Source organism: Bidens hawaiensis, unplaced genomic scaffold (assembly GCF_021521415.1).
Source record: "Bidens hawaiensis isolate Kalapana, Puna unplaced genomic scaffold, B.hawaiensis_p1.1 tig00006805_1, whole genome shotgun sequence".
NCBI lineage: Eukaryota > Viridiplantae > Streptophyta > Magnoliopsida > Asterales > Asteraceae > Bidens > Bidens hawaiensis.
The window spans coordinates 588,797-603,111 of NW_027491464.1; the positions used below are offsets into that span (position 1 = coordinate 588,797).

The 14,315-nt window shown below is 35.1% G+C and overlaps 1 protein-coding gene and 1 pseudogene across 2 annotated transcripts; one reads left to right on the forward strand and one right to left on the reverse strand.

The window, feature by feature from the left end:
- The first annotated feature begins 4,668 nt into the window (after positions 1–4,668).
- LOC143633570 (serine/threonine-protein kinase 54-like) lies at positions 4,669–10,225 on the forward strand (annotated as a pseudogene). Its single transcript, XR_013153689.1, has 6 exons — positions 4,669–5,413; positions 7,836–7,957; positions 8,129–8,325; positions 8,419–8,592; positions 8,698–8,832; positions 9,879–10,225. The product of XR_013153689.1 is annotated as a serine/threonine-protein kinase 54-like (transcript).
- Positions 10,226–11,347: 1,122 nt separating this feature from the next.
- Positions 11,348–12,781, reverse strand: LOC143633605 (bidirectional sugar transporter SWEET6b-like; the record flags this gene model as incomplete). The annotated part of the gene is made up of 5 exons (XM_077101873.1): positions 11,348–11,843; positions 11,925–12,044; positions 12,158–12,337; positions 12,402–12,627; positions 12,735–12,781. Coding segments are annotated over 5 exons (711 nt in total), but the record flags the coding sequence as incomplete, so codon positions are not given.
- Positions 12,782–14,315: the final 1,534 nt, after the last annotated feature.

Genomic DNA, 14,315 nt, shown 5'->3' on the forward strand with positions numbered 1-14,315 from the left:
ATTGATCATGCGAGCATCTCGATGAGGATCATGGATCCTTATGCTATCTTCTTGTTCAAAGAAGATTCTTTTATTAGCTATTGATGTATTGGGGATAAGTCGTCTTTCCCCATTATTCAATTCGGTCTTCTCAACGAGGGTCTGGCTGTCGGAGAGGAACTTCGAAGTATATCTGCGCCTCTGGAGACGAAGTTGATCATGTGTGTTTTTGGTGGTGGTGCTGCTGCTTTCTAAGGGGCTTCTTCAGGATCCTGGATCCTTGATTTCTTACCGGGTGACTCCTATTTTGTTGAAGTACCCAATCTTTCCTAGATCCTTTTATCATCCTCTAGTCTTATGAATCCGAGTGCCCTGTTTCTGACTTCATCTAGAGACCTGCAATGAGTCATCACAAGATCATCATAAAAGGGGGAGCCCCTATTTAGTCCCATATTGAAGGCTTCTACAGCCGTGGCCATGTCAAGATTAGAGATTTATTAGGCCTCCCTGCCAAACCTCGTGATAAAATCCCTAAGGGATTCATCATTGGGTTGGACAACTCTATATAAGTCACTAGTTAACTTCTTAAATTTCCAACTATAAGAAAATTGGTTGTTGAACAAGTTAACTAAATGTGAGAAAGAAATAACAGAAAAGGGAGGAAGACTTAGCAGCCATTTCAATGCAGATCCTGTTAGTGTGGATCCGAAACCCTTGCACAGACAAGCCTCCTTAAGTCTCTCGGGAATTGGATTGCTCTCTATTCTTTCCCTGTATTGGGCTACATGCTCTTCAGGATCAGTGGTACCATCGTACACTTTCATGTTGGGGGTTCGAAAGCGTTTTGAGATCTCCGCGTCACAGATTGGTGGAGCAAATCTGGACAGTTTGTGGCTTCCTTCTGGTATCTTAGGAATTGGACGGATCACCCCTGGTACGCTGGATATCATATCCTTGAGTTTCTGTAGTTCCTTAGCCATAGCTTGGTTGATACCTACATCCTGCATGGAACCACGGTTAGCATGTAAGGATATATGATCATATAAGTTACCTCTTTGTTGCGTGAACGTCGGCATTCCAGAAGAGTGGCTGATGTAAGAAGCGTCTGCTACAGGCGTTGGTCCACCAGAAGCTGTGGTCTGCATGGGGATTATATCTCCTTCATGGACTTCTGAAGACCGTTGATGATGAACTCCTAAAGATCCTTGACCCTGATAAAAGGATCCTTGAGGCTGAAAGTTGTAGGATCCTTGAAGATATGATCTGGAGGATCCTGATTGAAGGATCAATGGTCCTTGTTGAAAGGTTGAGGATCCTTAAGCTGGTTGATCCATGGACCCGTGGTAAAGGATAGATGATCCTTGCTGAAAAGTTGAGGGTCCTTGAGCTGGTTGACCCATGGATCCGTGGTAAAGGATAAATGATCCTTGCTGAAAGGTTGAGGATCCTTGAGCTGGTTGACCCATGGACCCCTGGTGAAGGATATATGATCCTTGCTGAAAAGTTGAGGGTCCTTGATCTGGTCGAACCATGGACCCCTGTTGAAGGATAGATGATCCTAGCTGAAACAGTGAGGATCCTTGAGCATGTGGACCCATGATCCTTGCGTTAACTGAGCCATGGATCCTGGACTGGTGAAGTCCAACATCCTGGGCATCAGAGGAGTGTGATCCTCCGCTGGCCTCTTAGTCTTCTTGAGATCTTCTATCTTACGAAGGATCCTCTGGTTAGTCTTGTTCTGATGTTCCATGTATGCTTTAACCTGCGAAAACATAGATGAAACATCATTATTAGTATTAACCACCGGGGCTGCAGCAGCGGTTTTCGAGCTCTAGAAGACTGGTAGTTGCGTCTTGCTTCCAGCAGCAGCAGTTCATTGTACTCCCGTGATTGGCGAAGGCATCGGTGGCAAAATCCTTGATGAGAGAGGAACTGATGACGGCATAGTTGATGAAGCAGAGGTTGATTGAGAGGCCATTGATGGTGATATGGGTATGAAAGGTCGAAAATTGATAAGAAATAATCTGGATTATAGCACCAATTGCTCCACGGTGGGCGCCAAATTGTTTTGGACAAAAATCTGCTAAGGATAATGTATCCAAATCTGTTATGTGAGGTTTAGTGCTAAAATGATAACAACAATTATATGAACGAAATAGAGATGAACACCGTGATTTGATCATGAGGGAAAAATCCCTTAATTACGATAATCTTACTTCGGTCAAAACTTAACAAGGCAATCTTTGATAAAATGACTTCGGTCAAGGATTAACAAGATAATCTTTGGTAAAATCACTTCGGTCAAGGATCAACGAGGTAACCTTTGGTCGGATAGTACGTGATTATAGTAATCTCCGGCACAAAAAACCCCAGACGGTGAAAACTATCACCGTAGACTATATTGATAATCAAAGGTGGTTACAAATGTTGGAGTTTATGATCAAAGAATACAAGAATATCTAAGTGTGTGTGTGTATGAACTGCTAGAGAGATTTCTTGAGAGAGTTTCTGAATGTGTGTAGCCGTTAATGAGTGTATCTATGTGTATGTGACCTAATATTGATCATAAACTCAATATAAATAATAAAAGAAAATAACAACTAGCTCCTATTTTAAAGGAACTACTCCACCAACTGCTCCCATCACCTTAACCACGTGCATAAAGGAGCCCAGTAGCGAAAAATAAGGTAGACCAGGTCTTGGAGCCGTTATATATAACTCTGGAACTCTTCAAAAGGATAATTGATCCAGACACGTCTTCAAGGATAACATATCCTCAATACTCAGCTATTTGTGAGTCAACAAGAAGTCCTATAAATCTGCCATTATCCTCACTGAACGTGTTACATCCATTTGACCACGTGCTGAAGGTGCCTTGTAGCGAAATATTTTGTAGACCACGTCCTATAGCCGTTATACCTATCAAATATTAACCTACACATGAGAAACAATCGTTAGTAATATCAACTACTGAGGATCCTTAATCATGACAGGATCTGTCTAAGGATAACTGATCCTAGAACATATGTCAGGATAACGTATCCACAGTGTCAAATTTCCGTGCCCTAACAGTAATGGTGAGGCCGGTAGTGACGGCGTTAGTAAAGTGGCGACGACGGGGCGGTTGTAGTGGTGTTGGCGCAATGCTAGCGACGGCGAAGCCGATGGTGGTGGTTGAGATGGCATCAATGACAACTAGGTGGTGGAGACAAAGATGGCCATGACGGTGGTAATGCATTGAGACTTTTTTTAAAGTTAAGTTTCATAATACTTGCTTGTCTTGACCGAGTTGACTAATTGGAGGTGACCCAAATTGACCTGTTGACTAATTTGAAGTGACTAAAATTACTCATATAAAATTTAATTTTAGCACAAATCAGCTCATTCTTTGAAGTATGAGTCAAGATTTGCTACCTATACTTTCAAACACAGTTTAAATTTGAACCTTCAAGTTGAAAAATAATTCAGAATTTGGTATTGTTTTGGAATGCAAAACGGATAAATTTACATATACAATTTTAGGACGAAACACATAAATTTACACTAATAAGCAAAAAAGAAAAGGGGAGCAGGGGCCACACCATAAATTTACACTACATATCTTATATATGTTTGAAACCGTCATACATCACCGTAATATTAGCTTTGCTTTATGAGTAAACTGTGATTTTCGTTCCTATAGTTTGTTTAAATATGTTGTTTTAGTCCAATAGTTTTAAATTTGCAATTTTAGTCCTTGTGGTTTTATTTCACTTGCAATTAAACCCGACCCACTAACCATGTTAAGTTTGGTTATTAAACTCGAAAGTGTGCCCCGTGAGGGAGAGTTTTGTCCTTTTTCTTTCCAAATAAACCATAGCCATAATTCGCAAGCACTTTCACGTGAGGGGCTATGGTGTATTTTGGGGAAAAGGAAAAAACTGCCTCTCACGTGAGGGGCACACTGATAGGTTTAATAACCAGACTTAACAGGGTTAGTGGAGTCGGGTTTAATTGCTAGTGAAATGAAAACGTAGGGACGCAATCGCTAGTTTGAAACTATTGAATTAAAACCGCAGATTTAAAAAAACCCGAGGGACGAAAACCACAATTCATTCTTGTTTTACTTACATGGCGGGATTCGCTACACCACTATAACAAATATATGAAGCTGTTATGACAAAGTACCTTTGGGAACTGTCTTGTTCTTGTTTCCAAATAATTCCTCAAAACTTGATACTTATGATATGTGTTTTTTTTTACATTAGTTAAGGACTTATCATCCCTTAATTGGAAAGAATGTTCGATCCATATCTACATTCATATGTTATAGGAGGATATTATATTAATCTATCCCAAAAATTAATCTTTAATATGCATAATCTGTGTAACTAGAGGAGTAAATGAGTCGAGTCTTTCAAAAAATACCGAGATCGGTTGCTAGAAGCTCAAATTGAGCTGAACTCAAACAAGAAGCTTATTATTCCTACAAATATAATAGTTTGAGTATAATATAATAAATATATAATTACATAATAAGTAAATATTGTAAACGAGCATGAACTAAGCTCAAACTTGAAAAATTATCAAGAAAAGACGATTCATGTATAGAGTTTGAAAATAAGTCAAATCAACTTGTATGTTAAGCTAACTATAGCTCTTTTATACTCAAAGTTAGTGGATACATGTTTTCTTTTTCTTTATTATGTTAGAATGACTAACTCTCACACCCTTTAAACATATTTTTAAATCTACACCATAAGACTAGAACCTCAACCATACCGTTAAAATCGTTACATGCACTTTGGTGTTTGTGGATTTATCTAACTTTTATAAAAGAACCAATCAATCACATTTTCTACCCCAAGTTGGGGGTAATCTACACTTTGACAAGTGTCATCATCCTATGAACTTGCATGCATATATCTTTCCATGTATCATATATTTTAGGAGAAACACCCTTGTCCTTGTGTGAGCAAAACTTCAAAGAAGAAAGCAGTTGTTACCCTATCAGACCTATTTATGGATCACTCGCATAGCAATCAGTATTCTTCACAAACAAAAATGGAGGGAAACAACGATCACATCAAAAACGGCTTTCTGAGAGCGGATCAGATTGATCTAAAGAGCTTAGATGAACAGTTGCAAAGGCATCTCAGCTCGTCTGCCTCGACTACCAGAAGAGGAAGAAGCTTCGATAAGGGCACCGGCCTCAATCTCAGCATCAATTTCAACAATAATCTTCCAAAACCACATGATCATGATCATGATCATCATCATAATCACCATGGAGATGGGGCTAATCCTATTTCTCGGTTAAGGATTGATACTAATGTTAATCGGCAGAGGCAAGATTGGGAGATCGATCCTTCAAAGCTTGTAATAAAATCTGTTATAGCTCGTGGCTCCTTTGGAACTGTTCATCGCGGCTTTTATGATGGGCTTGATGTTGCAGGTGTGTATTTGTTCTCAACCTTAATGATACTTATTGCTAATTAAATTCATGCTCATTAATTCTACGTAATAACACAACTGGATTTTCGTTCCCAACTTGTACTTCCCTCATGGTGAGTTTGAATTGTCTCATGCTCAAGCCTAAGATATTACTTATAACTTAACGAGTTGAGTTTTAGCTAAGCTCATCTCTAGCTTGGCTCGTGACACAAACTCGAGCTTCACTAGTCTCGTCGTATTCTTCATATGAATAATTCATTATGTATTTCATGTAAACTATTTGCATAATTGCTGTGTATATATAAATATCTTTTATATGTTTAAATGATAGCTATACATATACATAATATACTATATATATACTATAATCACTATATATGTAATTATATATTATATTTTAAAATACAATTGTACAAGTAATATACATCTTATGCTTGCGAGTCTTTTAAACTCCCACGTATGATTGTTTATTAAGTGAGCTTCAATTTAGATTTGATTTCATTTAACATGTTTGTGCTGGATTCAAAGTTAATGAATTGATCTCGAGTTATTCAAAAACAATTACTTGACTCATTTGCACCTTAAATTGGATTTGATATGTGGTGGTCTATAACCCATAAAAAAGTGTAAATTTTAAATGGTTTTCTAAGGTATTAATTTGTTTTTGAGTTGTACGTATTACTTAAAAAAGTATTCAAAGTTAATGAATATGGTTAAGTGGTAAAGGTTGTGAATGTGAATGCTTTTAGTAGCAAGTCACGAGATGGAGGTGATCCATAGTTGAACCCTTTAGTTATTGTTTAAAGCAGGTAACCTTTTTAATCCTACCCAAATTGAGTGGGTATTTGATGTGTTTTGAGCTTGACATGTGAATTATATGTGAAGGAAAATAAAAGATGCATGCCTTTTCATCCCAAAAACAGACGTTGCTTTTCTAAATTCATATACTTGCTTTTTTAATTTATAATAAAAAGTCTTAATTACGCTGTCACGATTATGGATATAGTTCCTAACTTAAATTAGTTTCAAGTCTAGTTTCTATCGTTTGTTTGAACGTAACACGTATGGTTTTAAAGTAGGGATTCAAATTGTAATTAAAATAAGTTAAGAGATCGGAACTTTCATTCCTATCTATCTGTGTACGTAATTAACTCTATTCAATTTCTTAATTACTCCCTCATTCCCAGTTAAATTGTCTTATTTTGAAAAACACAAAGTTTAAGGTATATTAAATTATTGTGTTTTTTTGCTTACCAAATGACAATAATGCCTTTAGAAATTGAGTCCATAAATATTATTTATTAATATTACTTGTGTGTGTTTAAGGATAACCTTGAAAATTGACTGATAAATTTTAAAAGTAGATATTTGTAATGAGACAAATATAAAATAAAATATGTACATGAGATAAAAGGAGTATTTTACATTATGATATTTATTACTATATACTTATTTAATCAATGTTACTAGTATAAGTATTAATATTAATATTTATATAATTATTAACTGTCACTTTAATCAACACTATTAATATGATTATTTATTGAATATTATTAGACAGTGTGTAGTCATAAAGCCTCACATCCAGGCATTATGCGACACGTGGCGTCTAGTCAGAGTTATGGTTTTATACAAAAATAGAGTGTAGTCATAAAGCCACCATAATGCCTTATAATGCCTCAAACTCCATTATTTTATTATTATTTTTTTGCCTATGACCTGCTTTATGTACAAAACGCACAAAAAAAAACTATAATGCCAGGGGGCGGTGTGCCCCCGGTGTTTAAGCACATAACGCCTCTCAAAACTTGCCACTACGGGTGGTCTTAACAAACAGTTATATGTAAGTATTTTGTAAATAGTATTCTTTAATCATATAAAAAATTTACTCTTTAATTATAACCCCTTTATATCAGACAAATACTCCAATTTTAAATGAAGGATATATTCACCTAGTTTATAGTATGCTTAGTAATAGATAGTGTATAGTTGGCATGTATATCGGTTACATATAGATAATATTGTTAGTTGATTTCATCCCTAATTAAATGGGATTTCCTGTGTATATATGTAACCGATTTGGTGATAATGAGAGGCAAGCAAATTATACCAATTATCCCTTTCTACATGGTATCAGAGCCTACACTTAGAGTGGTAATTCCAAAAAGCGTAACAAGAAAGAAACAAAAAAAACATGCAGTCAACCCAACTTCAAGCACACAACTTCAAGCATGTTATCTAGTATCTTCTCTCTATTTTGGATACTTCTTGGCTCGTAACTTGTTGCGAAGCCTTCACTAAATATATCTGTCCAAAATTGATGAAAAACCAAAAATATAAAAGTGTCATTTTATTTACTATATTTAGTAGTAGAAAAAGAATATTCACCGGTTAATTAAGGTTAATTTGTTAATTATCTTCAGTTAAACTTCTTGATTGGGGTGAAGAAGGGCACAGAACAGATGCTGAAATAGCTTCACTTAGAGCCGCCTTTACACAAGAAGTCGTCGTTTGGTACAAACTTGACCATCCTAATGTAACCAAGGTAATTATCATGCATTTTCATCTCAAAATAATGCGAGAATTAAAGAAACTTTGGATGAGTGACATTACATACATAATAACATAGTAAACCTATTAATTTAGGTTGTTTGTTTTGGCTAGAAACGGGTTGTTTTCTAACAGATGTTTACTATGTCACCTTTTGTTTTGGTAGTTCATAGGGGCTACAATGGGCACACCAGAACTAAACATACAAGGAGATAATGGTCATTTTGGCGTGCCACGTAACTCTTGTTGCGTGGTAGTGGAATATCTTCCCGGTGGTGCTTTGAAATCTTTTCTCATAAAAAACCGAAGAAAGAAGTTGGCTTTTAAAGTTGTCATGCAACTAGCACTTGATCTTGCTAGAGGGTGCATATTCATCCCTTTAATTCAATCATCACATTATATTTATATTTAACTTTAAAATATTATAAGTGTCATATTTTTAAAACGCCTTTGCAGGTTGAATTATCTTCATACAAAGAAGATTGTCCACAGAGATGTGAAGACGGAAAATATGCTTTTGGACAAGAACCGGACGTTAAAGATTGCAGATTTCGGGGTTGCTCGTGTAGAGGCATCAAATCCAATGACATGACATGGGAAACCGGAACCCTCGGTTACATGGCACCAGAAGTATGTTTAGTTAATATATAATTCGATCTCATTTAGCATTCCACGTAATTCTTATAGATCATAGGTTGTAACCATATGTTTATTCTTCAATCAACATGGAGGCAGGTTCTTAATGGCAGCGCGTATAATAGGAAATGCGATGTTTATAGCTTTGGGATATGTTTGTGGGAAATATATTGTTGTGACATGCCTTATCCCGATCTTAGCTTTTCCGAAGTCACATCAGCGGTGGTCCGTTAGGTATGCAAAATAGTCAAAAAAATTTTAATAAGAACTAAGACTCTTTATCTGTTTTTGGGTGAGTAAACTCGTGGGACCCACCAATACTTGTTAAACAATGAAAATCAGGTAAACTGCAGTTTACGCCATGTAGATGACGGGTTAAAGGCAGAAAAACAGTGCAAGCTAAAATTGGGCTATTTTTATGCATACTTAGAGCATTCTCATCTCATCCCTCATAATTATGTGAGGAGAATTGTTAAATTATAGGGTGAGATTTTGAATGATTGGTAGTGTAAATTATAGGGTGGAGAGAGAAATGTAGTGATTCTTTTTAAATTTGGGGAAACATTTGGGGAATATTGTTTTCCCCTATTTATTTTTTAATATTTGTTGGATTGGTTGTGAGTAGAAGAGAGAGAAAACTGTAATGATAAAAGTATTATTTAATTAAACAGAAAGAGAAATGTAGTGTTTTGTAGTGTAATTATAAAGATGGGGATGGGGAACCAGATGTGAATGCTCCTGTAATGATAAAAGTATTATTTAATTAAACAGAAAAGAGAAATGTAGTGTTTTGTAGTGTAATTATAGAGATGGGGATGGGGAACCGGACCCTGTAATGATAAAAGTATTATTTAATTAAACAGAAAAGAGAAATGTAGTGTTTTGTAGTGTAATTATAGAGATGGAGATGGGGAACCGGATGGGGATGGGGATGGTTCCCCATCCCCATCTCTATAATTACACTACAAAACACTGCATTTCTCTTTTCTGTTTAATTAAATAATACTTTTATCATTACAGTTTTCTCTCTCCTCTACTCACAACCAATCCAACAAATATTAAAAAATAAATAGGGGCAAACAATATTCCCCAAATGTTTCCCCAAATTTACAAAAAATCACTACATTTCTCTCTACACCCTATAATTTACACTCACAATCATTCAAAACCTCACCCTATAATTTACCAATCCCCCTCACATAATTATGGGGGATGGGATGTGAATGCTCTTATGGTATCATTTTGAGGTGTTTTTTTAATTGGAAATTAATTGATTATAGAATTTGAGGCCGGAGATACCGCGTTGCTGTCCCAACTCACTTGCAAGTGTTATGAAGAGATGCTGGGATGCAAATCCGGACAAGAGGCCGGAGATGGATGAGGTGGTGGCGATGTTGGAGGCCATTGATACTTCAAAGGGCGGAGGAATGATACCCGGAGATCAACAAGGATGTTTCTGCTTCAACAGGACTAGAGGCCCTTAAGATTGAGAGAAAATGGACATATGTTGCATGATCCTTTGGTGTTCGATGGTATAATTATCTGCAGATATACATACTTTTTTCTTAAATGTTTATATAGTTGTATAATCTGTGTATTGGATCTTATATTAAATCTCTTAAACTTCATGGCATTTTTCAAATAATAATAATAATATGGGGAAAGGTTAACATGCAAATGAAATTAATATGCTAAACGTGAGAATTAAGTAGATCCATTATATTTAAAATAAGAGTAATTATGTAATTGTATAATAGAGTAATTACATAATTACTCTATGATGTAAGTATATAATTATTCTACTTGTATATATAATTACTCTACTTGATTTTCACGTTTAGCATGTTATTTTTATTTGCATTTGATCCAAACCCATAATAATATTATGGTTACAAGAATCAATGTTAATAGGTGTAAATTATGTTTTTATTTGTGGGTATAATTTTCGAGCTGCAAGATCAAAATTTTGAAATATTTATTTATGAGAAACTGTATATCATTCTAAATTTTAACAAAAACCCATTAGAAAAATGAGAGTCTGTTTACAAAAAGTTCACGCCCAATAAGAGCCCACCTAAATTGCATGTCGTGATACGCTGACTTTATAACTTGATTGTTGACTATTCCTAAATTCGTCAACTTGAAACTCTCCAACCCTTTCCATGTTGTAGTGTATGAAAAATAGATTGCTATGGCTTTTAATTTATGTCGAGTACTTCTATCTTTAAAGTAGTTAAGCTTATCTTTGGTCTATATTAACTTGCAAGCTATGGGTAATTGATGAACTGTGTTCTTAATATGTTAATAAACTCTTTCATGTAAAAGTGATAACCAAGCGAATTTGCGAGTGCTGCAAAGATTTCTAGATAGGACTCCCTTGCTTCTACAACAACAAAGTTATTATACTGCCCTATATAAAACGCTAGATAATTGCAAAACACCACATTGCGCCAATGACGTGCATTCGAAAAGTTACGTTGCACCTTTTTGAGCGTCCAAATCTTCCTTATTGTTCATGTAAATCCACAAACTTCTAAACCTTGAATATTTTTATTAGTTAAATCAAAGTCATTTGACTATACTTTTGAATATATTTCCCAACATAACATACTCTATTTCTTAAATTACCTTCCTGATTTGTAAACTAACTAATTAGGCTGCTTGCTGCCTAATCTGTTAACCAATTTTGCTGTTTCTCCAAAAGAAAAGTTTAGTGTTTGATATGCCATATTAATAATATGTGTGTTACATGGTAAAGTATTAACCCGATCCAACCTGTTTACTTAATCACTTTGAATCCCGGCTTTAGTTAACAGATTCTTTACTCTTTTATCCGCTTGTTAACCAAGTAAAACATAAAAATCCAATCATTATCATATGTTAACCACACCATTAAACACCACCATAAAGAAAAATTTCCACAAAATTTATATACCACCAAATCCTCTCAAAAGTTGATACTCAAGAAACTAAAAAACTCTAAAACCAATTCAAATGTCAGTAACCAAAACATGAATCCAAAACCACAAACTAGACAGAATTTCAAACCTAAGTAAACCGAAACTATGAAAATCTAACTCCACATTTGTACCAGAAAATATAAACTTCTATACATTCTGGAGCTGCACCTCACCATCACCACCATTAGCAGGTGGAGTTCTGCTCTTCTTTGGAGTTGTACTCCAAAAACATGCATACAAAACAAGCTGTACAAACCCAAGAACCGCACCAGTACCATTTGCAATCTACAATAATAAAACATAACAATTAGTTCACATAAGGTGATAATTGCATATTAACATTATTGAAGATTATGCTTTAATTACCAGAATAGCTAAATCAAATTTGAGTAGAGCATATGCTGTCCAGCAGCATCCATTCAAGAAAGCAGCCACTGAAAGCGGGAGTGGCATGTACTCAACACTCTTTGTTTTGATCACTTTCCACTATCAATTAATTAACATAATAAAGAAACATGAAATCAGTTAGTACGTAACAATGTAAATAAAATATATGGAATAAATACATGAAGAAGGTAAGTTTGATAATTGATACTAACCATGATAGTTAAAGGGGACCCGTACATGAAGATACCACACACGACACAAAACGCTCCCACAAAAGTGGACCGCGCCTTATGAGTGTCGAAAGCTCCCAAATCAGCACCCGCAATAGCTCCAACAACAATAACTTCTGCAACTAAGGCACAGGTGATATATTTCTGCAGATTGAAGGCAAATTAGATATATCTAATGCGAACAGGCCGGAAAACATATGACAGTTAAGATATTTTGAAGGAATTAAGTGCATACTCTGACTTTATTATTGCCATATGTGAGGAACACAATGAGATATATGAGCTCCAACACTAGACCAGTGCCATTAATAGTGACCACAAGTGTACTGTTGGGATGATTGAAGGGTAAACCATAGAAGATCCATAACAAGCAGTTTAAAACACAAAATATGTAAGGGTCTGCTGAAAACTCCTCTACTGATTTCTTCCTAAAGATTCTCCAAATTGTAGGCCTGCAGGTTTTATTATTATAAAATATCATTAACTTAGTCATAAAGTTAGTATCTACTAATACACATATATAATGAATGAATGCATAAAGGAAACGAAGGTTGTATACGCTGGCGAGATGAACAGGAAGAACGAGATGACATTGCCTGCAATGAGAAATTAGGAATGCACTTCATTAACATAATTGATATTATTATTAATCTATTGAATTGATCACATCATTAAATGAATTAACTAAGAAGTTGACCTAATTACACATCAATTCAATTAGGAATGAAATCAGGATATATATATTCACAATCACATAACTATAACTATAGGGGGGAGGAGGGGTAGAGGCCGGCCAAAATTGACTTGGGATGAGAGGATTAGACATGATTTGCTACACCTAAGCCTCTCAGAGGACATGGTTGAGGATAGTAATTCTTAGAGACTTAGAATTAAGGCTAAGGATTTTTAGGGAGAAAAGAATACCTTAGCGGTTTTTCTTTACATGTTTTTTGTCACACACCATTATGTTTTCTCTTCTCACATAGTTCTATATGATTATCTATACATGTATTAGTATTATTAATTTTATTACGTGCTATTATCAATTTTATCACTATTGTACTTTGATGCCCCTTATTTTCTCTCATACAATGTTAACTTGAGCTGAGGGTCTTCCTGGAAGCCACCTCTCTATTCCATCGGATAGAGGTACGGTGTGCTTACATCCCACCCTCCCAGACCCTACTTATAGCTTTACTATTGGTAGGATTCCACTGGGTATGATTGATTGATTGATTGAATCACACATGCAGCTGATTAACTAGAATTGAATGCTTCAATTAATTAATTCATCTGCTACAATTAATTAACCCTAACCTAACATAACAGAATTTTAAATACCTAACAATTAACAGAAGAGATTAACAAAAGTAAGATGATGATTCACTCCAGCTCGTACTGATTAAACCTAACCTAACAAAATCAATATAAACCTAGCTCCATGCACACTTGAATTCATATACATATATAGACATACGTACGGTTGATTAACGAATGGCGTTTGATAAATTGATAATCAGAAACGATGATGAGATGAATGTTGAATGATATGATGAAGATGAAGATTAATATGAAATTAACGGATCGTGAGAATGACGTACCAATGATGCCGACGATAGTACGAATCTGCATGTTATCCATCGTCATCTTTGAAAACGGAGCGATTGAGGAAGAATTGAAGTCTCGATGTATGTATGGATAATTCGCAGCATATATATATATATATATATATAAATACGTTGATGTTGATGTATTTATCTCAATATCAATACACATACACATGCGAGATAGAGATAGAGAGCATATGCATATCCTCCTATGACTAGCTAATTGTAGTTTAATTATAATAATATTAATAATTTGCCTAGCTATAAATAGAATCATACCATGACTATGATGCTATTGCTTCTTTTCTCTCTCTCTCTCTCTCTCTCTCTCTCTCTATATATATATATATATATATATATAGGGTAAGGATCCTAAGAGAACCCTTTTAAATTGAGAACTTTGAGAACCATTTTAGATCACTAAAAACACCTTTAAAAAATATCTAAAAAAATCACAAAACAAAAAATAATAAAAATTTTAAAAAAGTAAAAAAACAAAATTCTTATATTTCATTCCGGTTTCATTAAAAAAA